The sequence below is a fragment of the Eutrigla gurnardus genome (assembly GCF_963514095.1).
Source record: "Eutrigla gurnardus genome assembly, chromosome: 11".
NCBI classification, from domain to species: Eukaryota; Metazoa; Chordata; class Actinopteri; order Perciformes; family Triglidae; genus Eutrigla; species Eutrigla gurnardus.
The window spans coordinates 10674530-10688127 of NC_139925.1; the positions used below are offsets into that span (position 1 = coordinate 10674530).

Here is a 13598-nt window from a genome sequence, read left to right on the forward strand (position 1 = left end):
GCATGATATTAGTCAATAACTGAATTCTAATCATGACACAGTTGATGTATTTCCCATACATATTAGTCAAAGGTAAAGCATTAAGAAACAGTATCTTCATTTTTTTCATTTCAGTTCCTCTAAGTGTGTGAAAATAGTTCCTGTGTGCCCAAAATGTTTTTCATACTTATGAAAAACTGTCATTTTCAATACTGATAACATTATACAAACGATTAATGATAAAAATGTAAATTGAAAGGATTTACAGTTAGATTCTCACACAGTAATGTTGAGATTTTCCAAATTAGAAACGTAATTAAATGATATTCCTTAACAAACGTGGTCCCTCTTAAACTTACAAAAAGCTTCATTTACAAATCATCTTTCAGCGTACAAGTGGAAAGACAGAAAATGTAAACATTTCGTTTTGGCAGATTTGTATATTTAAACATGTTAATAGGTTAAAAAGTATAATTTCGTCATTACTTTCTGTAGATAAATATATGAGATTACAAATGTATAAACATTGCGGAGTCACATGAAAAGCTGAACACAAAAAATAACCTACCGGCAAGATTTAATGGATTAATGAGCATGGATTTTTTTCAGGATAGGACGGCCTGTGTGAGGTCCTGGTCATGCATTCATGACAACATATTGGGTCTAATCCTAACTTGAGGTGCATGCATTAAATTCAACATGTATCTCAGCCAAAAAAATATTTGGTTGGGATGCATGCTTACATGTCTTGTATCATGCACGGATTGCAATGGAAGATTTCTTTAAAAAAAAAAAAAAAAAAAAAAGCGTAATGCCTGCCTTGCTCAAGTTAGGATCACCGTACACTTGCAGTGTTGTCTGGATCTGCTGCAACAGCCATCTCTATACACAGAAACCACTCAATCACCAACCGGTCAGTAAAACAATCAATTGCTCAGATCGATGACCAGGTGCTCATAAATCTGAGTTTTCCCTTTGAAACTGGAAGCCAGCAGGAACTGCCGGTTGTCTATGGAGACTGGAGAGAAGGCCCTCGGCGCCTGGATGTTCACCTCCTGGAAATGGACAAACTGTCCCTTGGCATCCCAGCGGTACACCTGTGTGAAAGAGTAATCGCTGCCCAGGATGGCGTACTGCCAGCTGCCCACGGTGAAGGGCTGGAACACCATGGAACCGCGGGAAGGCAAGGTCTGCAACTCTCTAAAGAGGGCGCCGTCCCAGCGCATCACTTTGGAGTCGCCGATGAAGCGCGTCAGACAGATGAAGAGGTCGGACTTGACCTGGAAATGCTTCACGGCGTAGACGTCCTCCATCTCCGGGATGTCGGTGCGTCTGTCGAACAACTTGGTGCCTTTGTTCCACTGGTAGATGACCGGCCTCTGGGAACTGCTGGACAGGATCAGGTGAGGTTTAGAGGAGATCTCCATGTACTCCACGTCGGTGTCCCGGTACCAATCGTGGAGCGACTGGTGGGAGTAGAAGCCGATGCCGTTCCACTTGTAGATGGTGGTGGAGCCGGCCTTGGAGCTGTCTGCTATGACGAAGAAGGATTCCCCGTCGATGCGAAACGTCTCGACGTCGTTGGGTTTGCGTATTTTGAGGATGTCGATGCCTTGGTGTTTGATGAACTTGTTGGCGGAGTTGTCGCGCTTGTAGATGTGTGAGCCGCCAAACAGCTGGGCAACGATGACAAAGAGCTGGTCGTCAATGACCAGAGGTTTGCAAATCACCGTGGATGTGCCTGGTGAAGAGAGAACACAAGACAATTCCACTTCATCTTAGATGCATGTCTCCATCTAGTGGCTCCTCTTCCAATCTCATCTCCCTCCTTTTAATGCGTACACAACCCATAACCTCCATGTCGGCTCTTTGGAATGTACTTTTACTTACTGTCAATATCGTCAAAGTTCCTGAAGACCATCTCCACGTGGTCCCACTCTAGGAAGCTGCATTTCCCTATGAAGGGCTGGGCAAACACCACATACTGGTCATTCCCAAAGGAAAAGGCCTCCACGGATATGGATTCAAACTTCAGGGACTGGTAGGAGGCGAACTCTGCCAGAGAAACAAAACCCCAGTCGATTATTGCAACAATGAAGTGAAATAAAAATGATTTTCCGTCTTGGTGTACCTGTGGTGATGCAGTCGAAGGACTCCGGCAACAGGTCGTTGATCTTCTTGTCCACCTTTGAGGCCGGGCCTTTACAGTAAATCTGATCCACGGTGGCGTTGGTGCTGTATATCCACTCCACCAGCCACTTCAGCTTACAGTCACAGGTGAACTGGTTCCCTCGCAAGTCTCTGAAGAGACAAAGCCACCAAGCTAACTTCGTACAGGAACTCTCGTCCTTTTATGAATGGATCTTATTCTCAAACAGTTCAGGCATTGAAGTATGACTCCTGGCTTGGCTCTCTGGCCCTCACGGCTTCACTCTGCACTCTCATTAACATCAAAAGGGTACTACAAAGGAGAACTGAACATCTTCAGCGGGTGATAGATTGCAAACTCTCTCTTTCTCTATCCCCTCCTCGCTGCCGCATGTAATTTTAATGGCGCTAAAAGAACCACCCACACGTTTTTCAAGCCTTGGCTGAAGAGGAATAATGATACTGAGTTCTATATATAGAGGAGCTCATTGTCCACGGTTGCATATATTATACTTTTAGTTATGTAACAATGCAATCATCTCTTTGTTTTCTCAGGTAACGCAGGATCGACGTTCGTACTTACACTTTCGTCAAGGCTTCGAGACCCTTGAACACATCTTTGGGCAAAGTCTCCAGATTATTGTAGGCCAGACTCCTGGAAAAGAGCAACACAACTGATCAGCTATACCCCCCAATTCTTCCATCTTCATACTTTTACATGCTCATGTTCTACTGTTTGCGTGTTCACTAAGATCTTGGGCACATAATGCCACCCTGGAGGCAGAAGGCAAGAACAATGTTCTTCTGTCTCCAGGGTGTCGATATGTGAGATATTGTGAGTTTGAGAAAAACATTAAGCTATTTTTAGAGCTGCCTCCTCAGCCATTTTGTGACTCTCTGCTCCACAAACAAATGGAAAGGGGTACATCTCACTGGTGAGGAGGTTGTTGTCTTTGGTTTGTATTATTTGTGTGGCTAACGCAGCTTTGCAATGGGTCATTTTATTGATGTTCATCAGCAAAGGATTGAAGAGATTTGACTAAGCTTCATTAAGGTGACATTATTGGCTTCAAAGCCAATAACTGCAGTGTCACATAATTGTCTGTGTGGCAATAAATATATTGCTGTAATAATAAGAAATACAGCGTATATATACTTACAGATGCACTAGGGTCTTCAGTCCACGGAAAGCATGCGGTGAAATCGACTTGATTTGGTTGTTTTCGATGAACCTGATAGCGGGCGTTGAATAAAAGCATGAGAGGGGGAGACAATCTCATCTTTTAGAAACCTCCTGTAAACGTGTGGCATCTACTCACAGATACTCCAGATGGGGAAGGCCAAGGAAAGCGTCCTCGTTGATAGATTCCAGGTTGTCGGCTGTGAAGAGGCTGTGCGGAGAGATCCATAACATTTCACTATCCCTGCTCACAAACTGGATACGGACAAGCTGTTGTCCCACATTAGCAGCCAACTGGACCTGGGAGAGAAAACTCCCCCCCCCCCCCCCCCCCCCCTTTCTTCTTCTTCTTCACAACACAACATCAAAGACTAGGATCAATGCTCTGTTGGGATTCCTGCAGCCTTACGTGTTGGACGGTGACTCTCCACCCAATGGGGAAGGAGTGAAGGGGGATTCCCTCTTCAAAGAGAGGGAGTCCCCATCAATAAATCTCCATCTGAACAAATACATGTTGAGGCTAGTGTTGGATGAACGCCCAGCAGAGACACTCTTAGGAAAATTGATTTTAAAAGGATTTTCCCCCCTCTCCCAAATGATTATTGTTTTGGCTCCCCATTCAGATCAATAGACTTCAGCCCCATCCATTCTATTTGTAGCACCAGTGAGATGTCTTGGACGTTAAACATGGCGTTGATATGCTGACTGGGGGACTGACAGGCAGCATGTAACAAAGACTTCACAACAAAACAGCTCCACAGAGGTTTCTCACAGAAGATGCAGAGCAGGCGTGTGGATGAAGCTCTCTTTCGGGATTTCAGTGAATTCAGACTTGACGAATGATCTGTGGAGGGAGGGAGGGAGGAGGGGGGGGGGGGGCACGACAGACAGACACTGGTTAGCTGGGAAACGTAGGCGAATAGTCTACATTCACATCTGTGGATAACATGTCTGACTAACATAAAACAGGCTGTGAATAAAGACGACTTACAGCGATATGACATCGGGTGGGAAGCTGCGAGGGATCAGCCCCGCGCCTTCGCACAGCGCGTTATCTTTGGTACATGTACATGACGAGGGGCAGCGCGGCTGTCTGGCTCTCTTGCCGTCCACTACGAGTAAAACAGACGCCACCACGAGCACGCGAAGCCAGGGCATCCTGCGTGTGTTTTCCATCGTTGCGAACCGCCGCGGGCACGACCTGCGCGTCGACCAGCCCTACACATGAACCAGGGTCTCCGCTGTGGCTCCTTCCCCACTGCTGCTGCTGCTGCCTGGAGGCCAAGCGACGCGCTCTCCGCTCCCGTCTTTATCTGCGCCGTGCGCCGCCGCCTCCTCCTCTGATTAAACCGGGCGTTCCGTACGTCCACAGCACTGTAATTACACTTCACCCCCAGACGAGAGAAGAAGAAAAAAAACACCCCAATATCCTCCGTGACAAAAAATAGATATCTAATCAAACTGTCTCTCGAGCGCCGAAAAATATACCAGCTGGCGCGCTGACAAACGCGATGTGAGGGCAGGTGGGGATCCCAGCGGGAGCAGACGGAGCATCTCCATCCAAAACCACGCCTATGATTTCAGAAAACGCCACACGCTCCGCGTCGACCCTCTCCCGGAGGATCCCGCCCCCCCCCAAAAAAAGCCTACGCAACGGAATGGTTTTCGTGAATCAGCTGGAGAGAAAGCGAAGCCCCCCGACATGAGCCGGCGGATTGCAGCCTGTGGCGCAGACACACACAGGCTTTCTATGCCAGATTACACATTATTAGTCGTCGTGGAAATATAAAATGTAATATAGAATACATGTTTTGTTCATTTTTCCCTTATTATCTTTTGTTGCGCGTTTTTGGGGGTTCATTTCCTGGTGTGCACGCGGTTTCCATGGCGACTGGCGGATGCGAAATGTGGCTGCCCTGTGATGGAGGGGTGTGGGGAAGCCCTCCTGTCATTCTGACATCTGCTCTCCTCCAGTCAAATGGACCCCATCCCCCTCAAGCCCCCTCACAGACAAAGGACAGGTCTTTGCTTACATCCTGCTCTCCTGCACGACATTGTGTTTTTATTGCATTTCACAAAGGCACATAAGAAAACCCACAGGCCATAGTCCTGTTTTTCTGATTGTATTACTATTAAAACTCCCCTTGACAGTTTAATTACACTGGTGTGTCAGATGTGATGTGGGAGCCCCATAAAGTCTCCTTATTCACCATCTTATTTTGCCCTGCAGATCCCTCTAAATAGTATAAGATTAATATCTTTGGACACTGAACCACATTTTAATCTTAATAAACACATGGTGCTGGTCATGCTCGCCTCATGCTTTACTGGTTTAGAGGGAATGTGGAAGAATAAAGCCACCCCCCAGTGAAGGAGATTCTATAAGGGAGGCCGCTTACTTCTGAGGGGGAATACTCAGAGGAAAATTATGGACATGGAGGAGCGGGAAAGGACAGAAACTAAATGTCGTCTCTTCCATAAGCAGCTTTTGAACTCATTGGAGAACAGTGGATATTATTGTTGTGCTCCAAGATGATGAGTAGTGTTCTTTGTAAATGCCGTCATTCATCGACAGAATAGAACACACACTGTCCAGCAGCTATTTGACCACAGCGATGTCCTCCGCTATTGATACGCCTGAGCCTGCTGTTTCTGACTGCATGGAGTTTTGGGATCTGTGTTATTGGTGTTCTGCAACTAATAACCATCATATGTGAATGGCATCACTAATAGGTCTCTAAAGCACACAAAAGGAGAATAAAACAAATGAATGTCCAAAGCAAACATTCACTTTTTTCTTGTTGTTTCAGGTGTAAAAACAGCCAGACTGTCCTCCCTGATGGTCTGAGCTCTCCACTAGAGGGAAATGTAGAGCCAAGGTAGAGGTGGATTGATTTATGAGCTCTCAGCTCTTTAAAGATCTTTTATCTGCATTTTTTCTAAATAGTTTGAGCTTGAATTCTTCTCTTATTTTCTCTTCGTGATCAATCATATAAAATCAGCTATAAGCGTTAAAATTGCTGTTAATTATAATGAACATTTTCTACACAACAGCCATTATCTTCATTCATATTATGGTACATAATAGAAGAGGGTGCCCTCCTGCTCCGGTCTGCCTTCACCAGTGAAAGCAGCACATTCAGGTCTTGCTTTGCTGTTTGACCTATGGACCTACATACTGTCTTATAGTCCTGTCAGTCCACAAAGCTGGCTTACCTCCCATGACGTGACCGGCTGTTCGTATAACTCATATGCTCTTTGGTTCCTCTATGAACTGACGTCAGTTTCATATTAGGATTATTGAAAATCTAAATATATTTTGATAAATATATTTACAAGCAGCAGCAGGGAATCAGTGATGTCTTTTCCTGCGCTGGATTTTCCAAATACGTCCCGTCACATCTGCTAGCCATCCCAACTGAGGTCAAGCAACATGCCAAGCAGTCAAAGGTCAAAGGTTAACATGCCAATGCACACTTTAAACAGCTATGAAACCCCAGGTGCACCTCTGTAAACTGCGATCTATGAGGGCGGTTATGATATATTTTCTCTCCTGTGTCCTGTTAGTAAACTGTGATATTGAGTTAGCTGGTTAGTAGGTGTTGGATTCTGTTTTCCTTTATTTCCTCTGTTATTTTGCTTGTGGTTGGTGTTGTTGATTTCCTGTTTAAATGTGTTACTTCCTGTTCCATGTACTAACCGCCCCCCCCCCCCCCCCCCTCTCTCCTGTTAATAACAATCTGCCCTCATGTGTCTCACCTGCGCCTCGCTGTCTCCCCGCCTCCTGCTGTGATTCGTCATGTTCACATGTGTCTCGTTTCCTAATGAGTTCCTTGAATATTAATTCTGTGTGTTTCCTCTGTGTCTGTCAGGGTTCATGAGCTTCCAGCCCGGTCCCTTGTGCTCCTGGGTCTTTTGCTTCATATTCCAGCCTGTTTACCTGATGCCTGCTTTTTTTTTGTTGCCTACATTTTTGTTGGACTTTTCCCAAGTAAGTTTATTTTAATCAAACCTTCACTCCAGTACCTCTTTGCCTGTGTTTGCTTTTGGGACCCAATCGGTGTTTCAAAACCATGACAGTAGGAATACACACACAGTAAATTCATATTCCTGTTGCTCATGAGGATATATATTTACATTTAGATGAATGAATATCAGCTGTCTGAATACAGAAACCAGTTCCAGGTCATGCGGTAGCACAGGTCTCATTAGCAGTTAATTCAGGTGGTGATGTTTGATGAGTCCTGCCCTCCTAAACTCCTCTTTAAGCTGGATTGTACACAAAGGCATCAATGGGGCTGTAAGTCTCCACTGGGAAATTCCTTCTATTCAATAAATCTTGCGCTGCAGCTAATGTAGCCTGTCATTGCATTCAGCATAAACCAGATTGGCCCAGCATGCTTGATTTGAAAATAAACTTTATTGTCTTGTATATTTTCATGTCTTATTCATGATCCTATTGCAGATATAATTATGAATTTAATGCTATACATCCACAATAGAGTGAAATGCCTTTGCATCAGAATATACAATCTATATACAATCTTAGCATTTCAGATTTAGGAAATCCCAACGTACCATAATTGATTGACTGTTTCACTTCCACATGACACCTTCATGAACTGTAAATGCCATATACACACACACACACACACACACACACACACACACACACACACACACACACACACACACACACACACACTCACGTTGACTTATGAGCAGGACGGCAGTATTTTTACTTTATGTAAGCGGGGGACTTAAAAAGGAAAGCCAAGGGGCTCCAGATGGATTATAACCAAATCCAATTCAGTCAAATCTTCTTACATCTCTCACCCATTTGCCAGGGACATATGCTTGAAATTTTGAAAGCACTACTGCAATTTTAAACAAAAGAAGCAGCTAGTAATTTTTTTCTTTCTCTACAAAATAAGAGTATTTGATTGTAGCATTTATATTCCAAATATATTTAGAGATCGCATCATATTTACAGCCTAATATTTCTATACATATCACGTCCAAAGCAAAAAAAAGTGAGCTAAATATACTTACATTATATTCTGTATAATTAGGTATAATGATTCAAAGTTAAATTCTTTTAGTATTACATATAAACTATATGAGCTCAAGACTGGTGCCAATTAAAACAGCTTCCTGCATCAGAGGATATATATAATAAATACAATGTATTACATATAAAAAAATAATTTTGGGATTTTTGCACATTAGTGTTGCTTCATTTCTGTACACATGTTCATGCACATACACACTGTACAAATCGCATCCAGACAAACATTCACAAATGCCTCGATGATCCTGGAGGTCTAGCAGACGACGCATGTCTTTGACTTCCCCCCCTCTTGAGCTGTAAAAGGAGCAAACGAGAAAGGCGGTGAGGAAGACAGCGGACAGCGTAAAACACCGCGTGACCAGGAGGGATGTGGTGGTCAGTGCTTGCCTCCATCTCCGCCTTCGAGCCTTTTCTTCTCATCTTCGATGGCCTTCATCTTGGCTTCGTGGACGTCTGCGAGAGCTCTCCACTCGGCCCTGTTCACTTTCAGCCCATCGAACATGGGAGTGATTTCTGTATGGAAGCGGGAAAACTCCTGCAAACAAACAAACATGCGGATACATGTGTGAGGGAAATAATTCTGTTAAAATACACACAAATCATGTTAGTATTCATAACAATGACTACTACTATTTTTATTTGTATACCTTGTACACAAAGGAGCAGACAAAGTCGATGAAACCACACTGCATCTTCGGGAGCTCAGCAGAATGATTTCTGTCCATCATTGGCTGAAGAACAAGAAGAAGAAGACAACGATTATGAACATTGCTATGACTTTATGACAACATATACAGGGCAGAAACCATATAAGCTCTTACGATCGGCTGCTGATCAAGGACGGTCCTTTCCAGGTCTCCCTGCTCCCAGAATTCTGCTGCCACCATCAAAGCCACCTAGGACCATAAGAACCAGTACAACCATGAGAACATGCTGCTTTGCAACCACTTGACAAGTCTGTAGCGGGGAGCACACCTTGCTCTGAACCTCCCATGGCTTAGTAATGGCTGACAGGTCACAAGCCGTCATCATCATTGCCCTGCAAAACAGAATGACAGCCAGAGCATCAACACGAGATAATGGAGAGAAATAGCCATGTGATAGAAGTGAGCCTTTTACATTATAAACTGCATTATTTACATTATGATTTCCTTCCTGGTTGCATTGTTGGAGATGTAACTGATCCTGTCTTTCTCTTCTGGCATCGTCTCCACAGCTTCCACAATTTTTTGGAACATTGTTCTCTTTCTGATGGACGAGAGAGATGTCAGATCATTTTCAAAAGGCCTTGAAAACCCCGAACAGGCATCGAGAGTGTTACTTTTATACTTAGATGGAACAACAACCCCTGACATTCCTTACTTGAAATAGAGGGCTAGATCCGTGGCAATTATGCAAACTTCAAACAGATGCTGCACCGTCTCAAACTGACGCTTCTGAAGGTTTTGGAAGATATTCAGGTTCTGTGATCGATAGCAGAAGAAGAGGTTAGACGGTAGACTATCTAAGCCGTTTACAGCTATTTAAAACTATGAAACAAATACATGTAAACATACCTCATTCTCCATCAGTGTCTTACTGTACTCAAGATGATGTCGCTCCATAATCGAGGAGCTGTGCAGCTTTGCCAGTGGGGATAAACTCCTACAAGAGTCCAGCAGAACCAGAACGGATGAGTCGAAGGTTCAGATAGCTGTATCATGCTTCTCACCAATTGGATTTGTCCAATGAAAAAAACCCACTTTGTCTGGTAGAGATTGTTGGTTCCCCTGTGGTCGATATCGTGGCAGAATCCGGCAGCGACCATGGCGAAGGCCTCCAGATCGGAGTAATACTTCTTCAGTTTGCCTGTCTGTCGAGGAGCAAAGAGGACCGCCTTGTTTCACAGCAAGCAGTAGAGCGACCAATCGAAAAACCTGAAGTAATTACACGAGACTTACCAGCAACAGGGAGAACATGGTTTGCCCGACGTTGAAGCCGTGCCTCCAGTTGTGGTAGGTGATGTCACGGTATCCCCTGCGAACAGTGTACATCCACCGTGTCATCGCCTGCAAAAACAAATCAGAGCCACGACGTTGTGTGGTTCAGAGGCGCTGCCCTGACAGGGAAAGTACAGGAGGGACACTAGTGTGCTGTACCTCAGCTGGGACTTTGAACTTCTCCACCACCCCCAACTCAAAGAAGCAGCGGATGCCACACTTGATGAGCTCCAACTCCGACAAGGGGAAGTCACTGAAGCGGAACTCGAGCAGCTCCACCTTCTTGGCGTCGGGGATGTTGGCTCTCTGCACGGTGGGGAAACAAGCATGTCATCACAAACACGTCGAGTTTATGAGGAGCATTGCACGCTACACATCACAGCACCTACCAGCAGTTTGTACATCTCCTTCTGGTCACACTCTTCTGGTGCGGAGCCAAACTTTTCTTGAGTGTTCTGTGGAGGAAAAGGTCGTTTGAAGGCAGCTCGTTCTCTGTTTTTCAGTCTGGTTGAAGTATAAAACATACCAGAATGGTCTGCACTTCATTAAGCGTGGCTGTTGTCTGGTACATGAGCATCTCCTGGGTAATATCTTTGCTCCACTCGGTCTTGTTCAGTTTGTCGTATGTGTCACTGTTCAGGGTGGACCAGCCAAGGAACTGGGTTAGAGCCTAGTGGCACGAAAGAATACAAAACAATGACATTTATTATCTAAATCTATGACCTAATTCTCCCATTAAAGTTATTTCTCATGGTAGGTTAAATTATTAAAAAAGGATGTTGGGAGTGGAGTTTTCGTACTTCTGTAATTTGTTCATCGTTTTCATCAAACGGTTTGCCATCGTGTCTGTTGAAGAAAGTGGCAACGCCAACAATTTCTTCCTTTTTGTTGACAATGGGGAGGGAGAGGACGTTCTTAATCTTCCATCCCGTCTCATCCACCGCTTCTTTCTGTCGAATGAATCAAACAGGGCGTCCGGATTATTTGAGTGACCGAGTGAATTGAATTCAATACGAGGTGTCAGTGAAGGGTATCCCACCTGGAAGCTGAAGTATTCGTCTGCTGCAGCATTCATCATGTTGCAGATCTAGAAAGAAGTGTTTGTTTCGGAGATCATTAAATATTTAACTTAGCATTAAAAATGGAACATAAGTGAAACTTACAAATCCATTCTCAGCCACATATGCTGGGAGTCCGCTGGCCAGAGCCCAGTGGTCGGGAGGAGGGCCGCTGTGAGTTCAGAGAGGATGAGTAACTGCACGTCTTCTCATTAGACGAAGAGTTAACTTCTAAAGATGTGCAAATAAAATGGTATTGCAGCACTATTGTCGCTGTCATACTTACGGGATAACTTTAATTTCCTCTTTGTCTTCCAGCAAGTAGTCAATAATCTTGTAGAAGTTGATTTCCTAAATGTTTTTAAGGGATATTTAAAAAAAACAAATCTTCACACACTGGTGGATGAAAATCATGTGACAACAACAAACCCAGCTTTGGACTTACTCTTCCATCAGGTGTCTTGGGGCCTTTGTATGCCTCCTGATCGCCTAGTTTGATTGGCCACTCATCGAAGAATTCCTGGTGTAGAAAAGTTCCAAATGATGTTCCTATATGCTGCATCATTAATCATTGTAGTTGTTTTTTTTGTTTGAGTTTCCTCTACACACCTTTTCTTTGGTCATGTCTAAGAGTCCCACAGAGTATCTCTCACACTTGATGAACGTCCTCACTGTGTACAAGGCTTTGTGAAACTGCCTCTCAATATCCGTCAACTCTTCAAAAACTTTGCTGGCTGACCAGAGCAACACCTATGGCAAGGAAAAGTACTGCTTATGATCTGCATAGGGGATTTCCACCGTTCCATTTACTGTTTTTAGTGGCGTAGCAATAAAATGAATATTTCTGAAATCATTGTTTTACCTGACTTCTCCTGGACTCGACATCCCACATGCAAGAACTGTGGGCTTGGAGAGCGGCCACGGCGGCAAAGTTCACATACTTAGTGAAGAGCTGTGGAAGAGCAAAGAATCACATTGCTTTGAATCACATTCACATGTGTTTCAGTGACAAGAGATCACTTTCTCTGACATATCGTCACTTGAATGACCTCTGGAGTTCCGAAGAGGCCACGAAGCAAGAAAAAAAATGTCTGCGCTTCCCTCCCTAAATGGATTATAAGTTGAGCTGTCATAACGGCGCCTCACAGTAAACAGCCAAGCCTCTAAACATCCAGGTCACAGACAGGAAAGCTGCTGGGCTTAAAATTGATGTCACCCTCCAACTCCATACATACAGCGTACGCTCGATTTCCCAGCCCGACTAAGTGCAGCGCACTCACCTCCTGATCGGTCTTTGAAAATTCATCAGCACCTTGTTTGTTGAGCGCCATGATGACGCCGATGGGCTCCTTGTCACTCATAAGAGGAGCCGTCATCATGCATTTGGTGGTATATTTGGTCTGTTTGTCCACAAAGTCACTGAAATGAGAGTTCTGAAGATAAGGGAGAAACCAGTTAACAGTGAACGCACCACATAGAGACTACAAATCAGCATGAAAATGTGAGGCATATCAGTATAATTACTGTTCTCCCTGCAGTCAAGTAATTATAGTTCCCAGTGCTGTTGATAGTGTGATAATAGTTTAATTTTAAAAAATCATCAGTATATCATCCATAAATTAGCAGCCTGTGAGTATAACTGCACTGTAGCTCTCCAGAGATAACAAATCATCTTTTCTCTTTAAAAAGATTCTGGTATTTATTAACTACCTCACCTTCTTAACATCAGCAATGTTCTGAGGCTTCTTGGAGTGTGCTGTCCATCCAACAATTCCCATGTCGGTGGGAAAAACGATCTCCCGGTTGGGATTCACTATGTTCCTATCAAAGGGGGAATTGTACGACACGTCGAAGAGGATCGTGGTCAGCTCCGGTGATCCGTTGCGAGCCCTGTAGCCAAAGTAGCTGCAGCGATCAGCCTGGATCAGCAGGGAGATCCTCTGGAGAATTTTATGCAGGACTTTTTCCATCGGGTTGTTGCCCTGCATCTCCTTTATGAGCTCCAATATGAACTCGGCCTCCTGGATGACGGTGACGTCCTTGTAAGAGGCCGGGTCTTTGACCTGGACCTGGTTGCTGAAGGCGGCAATGATCACATCTGCCTTGACTTTCTTGTCGTAGTACTCCTTAGCAAACTGTGGGTTGTTATCTAGGAACTTCTCGACAGTGTCTTTGTCTGCCAT

The 13598-nt window shown here is 44.4% G+C and overlaps 2 protein-coding genes across 2 annotated transcripts; both read right to left on the reverse strand.

The window, feature by feature from the left end:
* Positions 1–114: 114 nt before the first annotated feature.
* LOC311021011 (leucine-rich glioma-inactivated protein 1-like) lies at positions 115–4657 on the reverse strand. The gene is made up of 8 exons (XM_084021305.1): positions 4299–4657; positions 4080–4151; positions 3447–3518; positions 3288–3359; positions 2711–2782; positions 2111–2280; positions 1870–2034; positions 115–1720 (listed from the first exon to the last, which is right to left on the reverse strand). The coding sequence occupies exons 1-8, from the start codon at positions 4481–4483 to the stop codon at positions 906–908; spliced, it is 1623 nt and encodes a 540-aa protein (XP_083877431.1). The 5' UTR covers positions 4484–4657; the 3' UTR covers positions 115–905.
* Positions 4658–8631: 3974 nt separating this feature from the next.
* LOC311021041 (cone cGMP-specific 3',5'-cyclic phosphodiesterase subunit alpha'-like) lies at positions 8632–13598 on the reverse strand (the record flags this gene model as incomplete). The annotated part of the gene is made up of 22 exons (XM_084021347.1): positions 8632–8672; positions 8766–8913; positions 9026–9109; positions 9200–9274; positions 9354–9417; positions 9519–9626; positions 9741–9841; positions 9935–10022; positions 10121–10230; positions 10319–10426; positions 10517–10663; positions 10747–10812; positions 10884–11027; positions 11158–11307; positions 11397–11444; positions 11521–11587; positions 11702–11766; positions 11861–11935; positions 12025–12165; positions 12278–12367; positions 12696–12848; positions 13131–13598. The coding sequence occupies 22 exons, from the start codon at positions 13596–13598 to the stop codon at positions 8632–8634; spliced, it is 2541 nt and encodes an 846-aa protein (XP_083877473.1).

Excerpts from the sequence above, each read along its gene's own strand:
- LOC311021011 (XM_084021305.1), bottom strand. The coding sequence starts at position 4,483 with ATGGAAAACACACGCAGGATGCCCTGGCTTCGCGTGCTCGTGGTGGCG. Across the intron at positions 2,783-3,287 it reads CTGAAGACCCTAGTGCATCT|GAGTCTGGCCTACAATAATC; the intron begins GTAAGTATATAT and ends GCTCTTTTCCAG. Across the intron at positions 2,035-2,110 it reads CTTCGACTGCATCACCACAG|AGTTCGCCTCCTACCAGTCC; the intron begins GTACACCAAGAC and ends TTTCTCTGGCAG.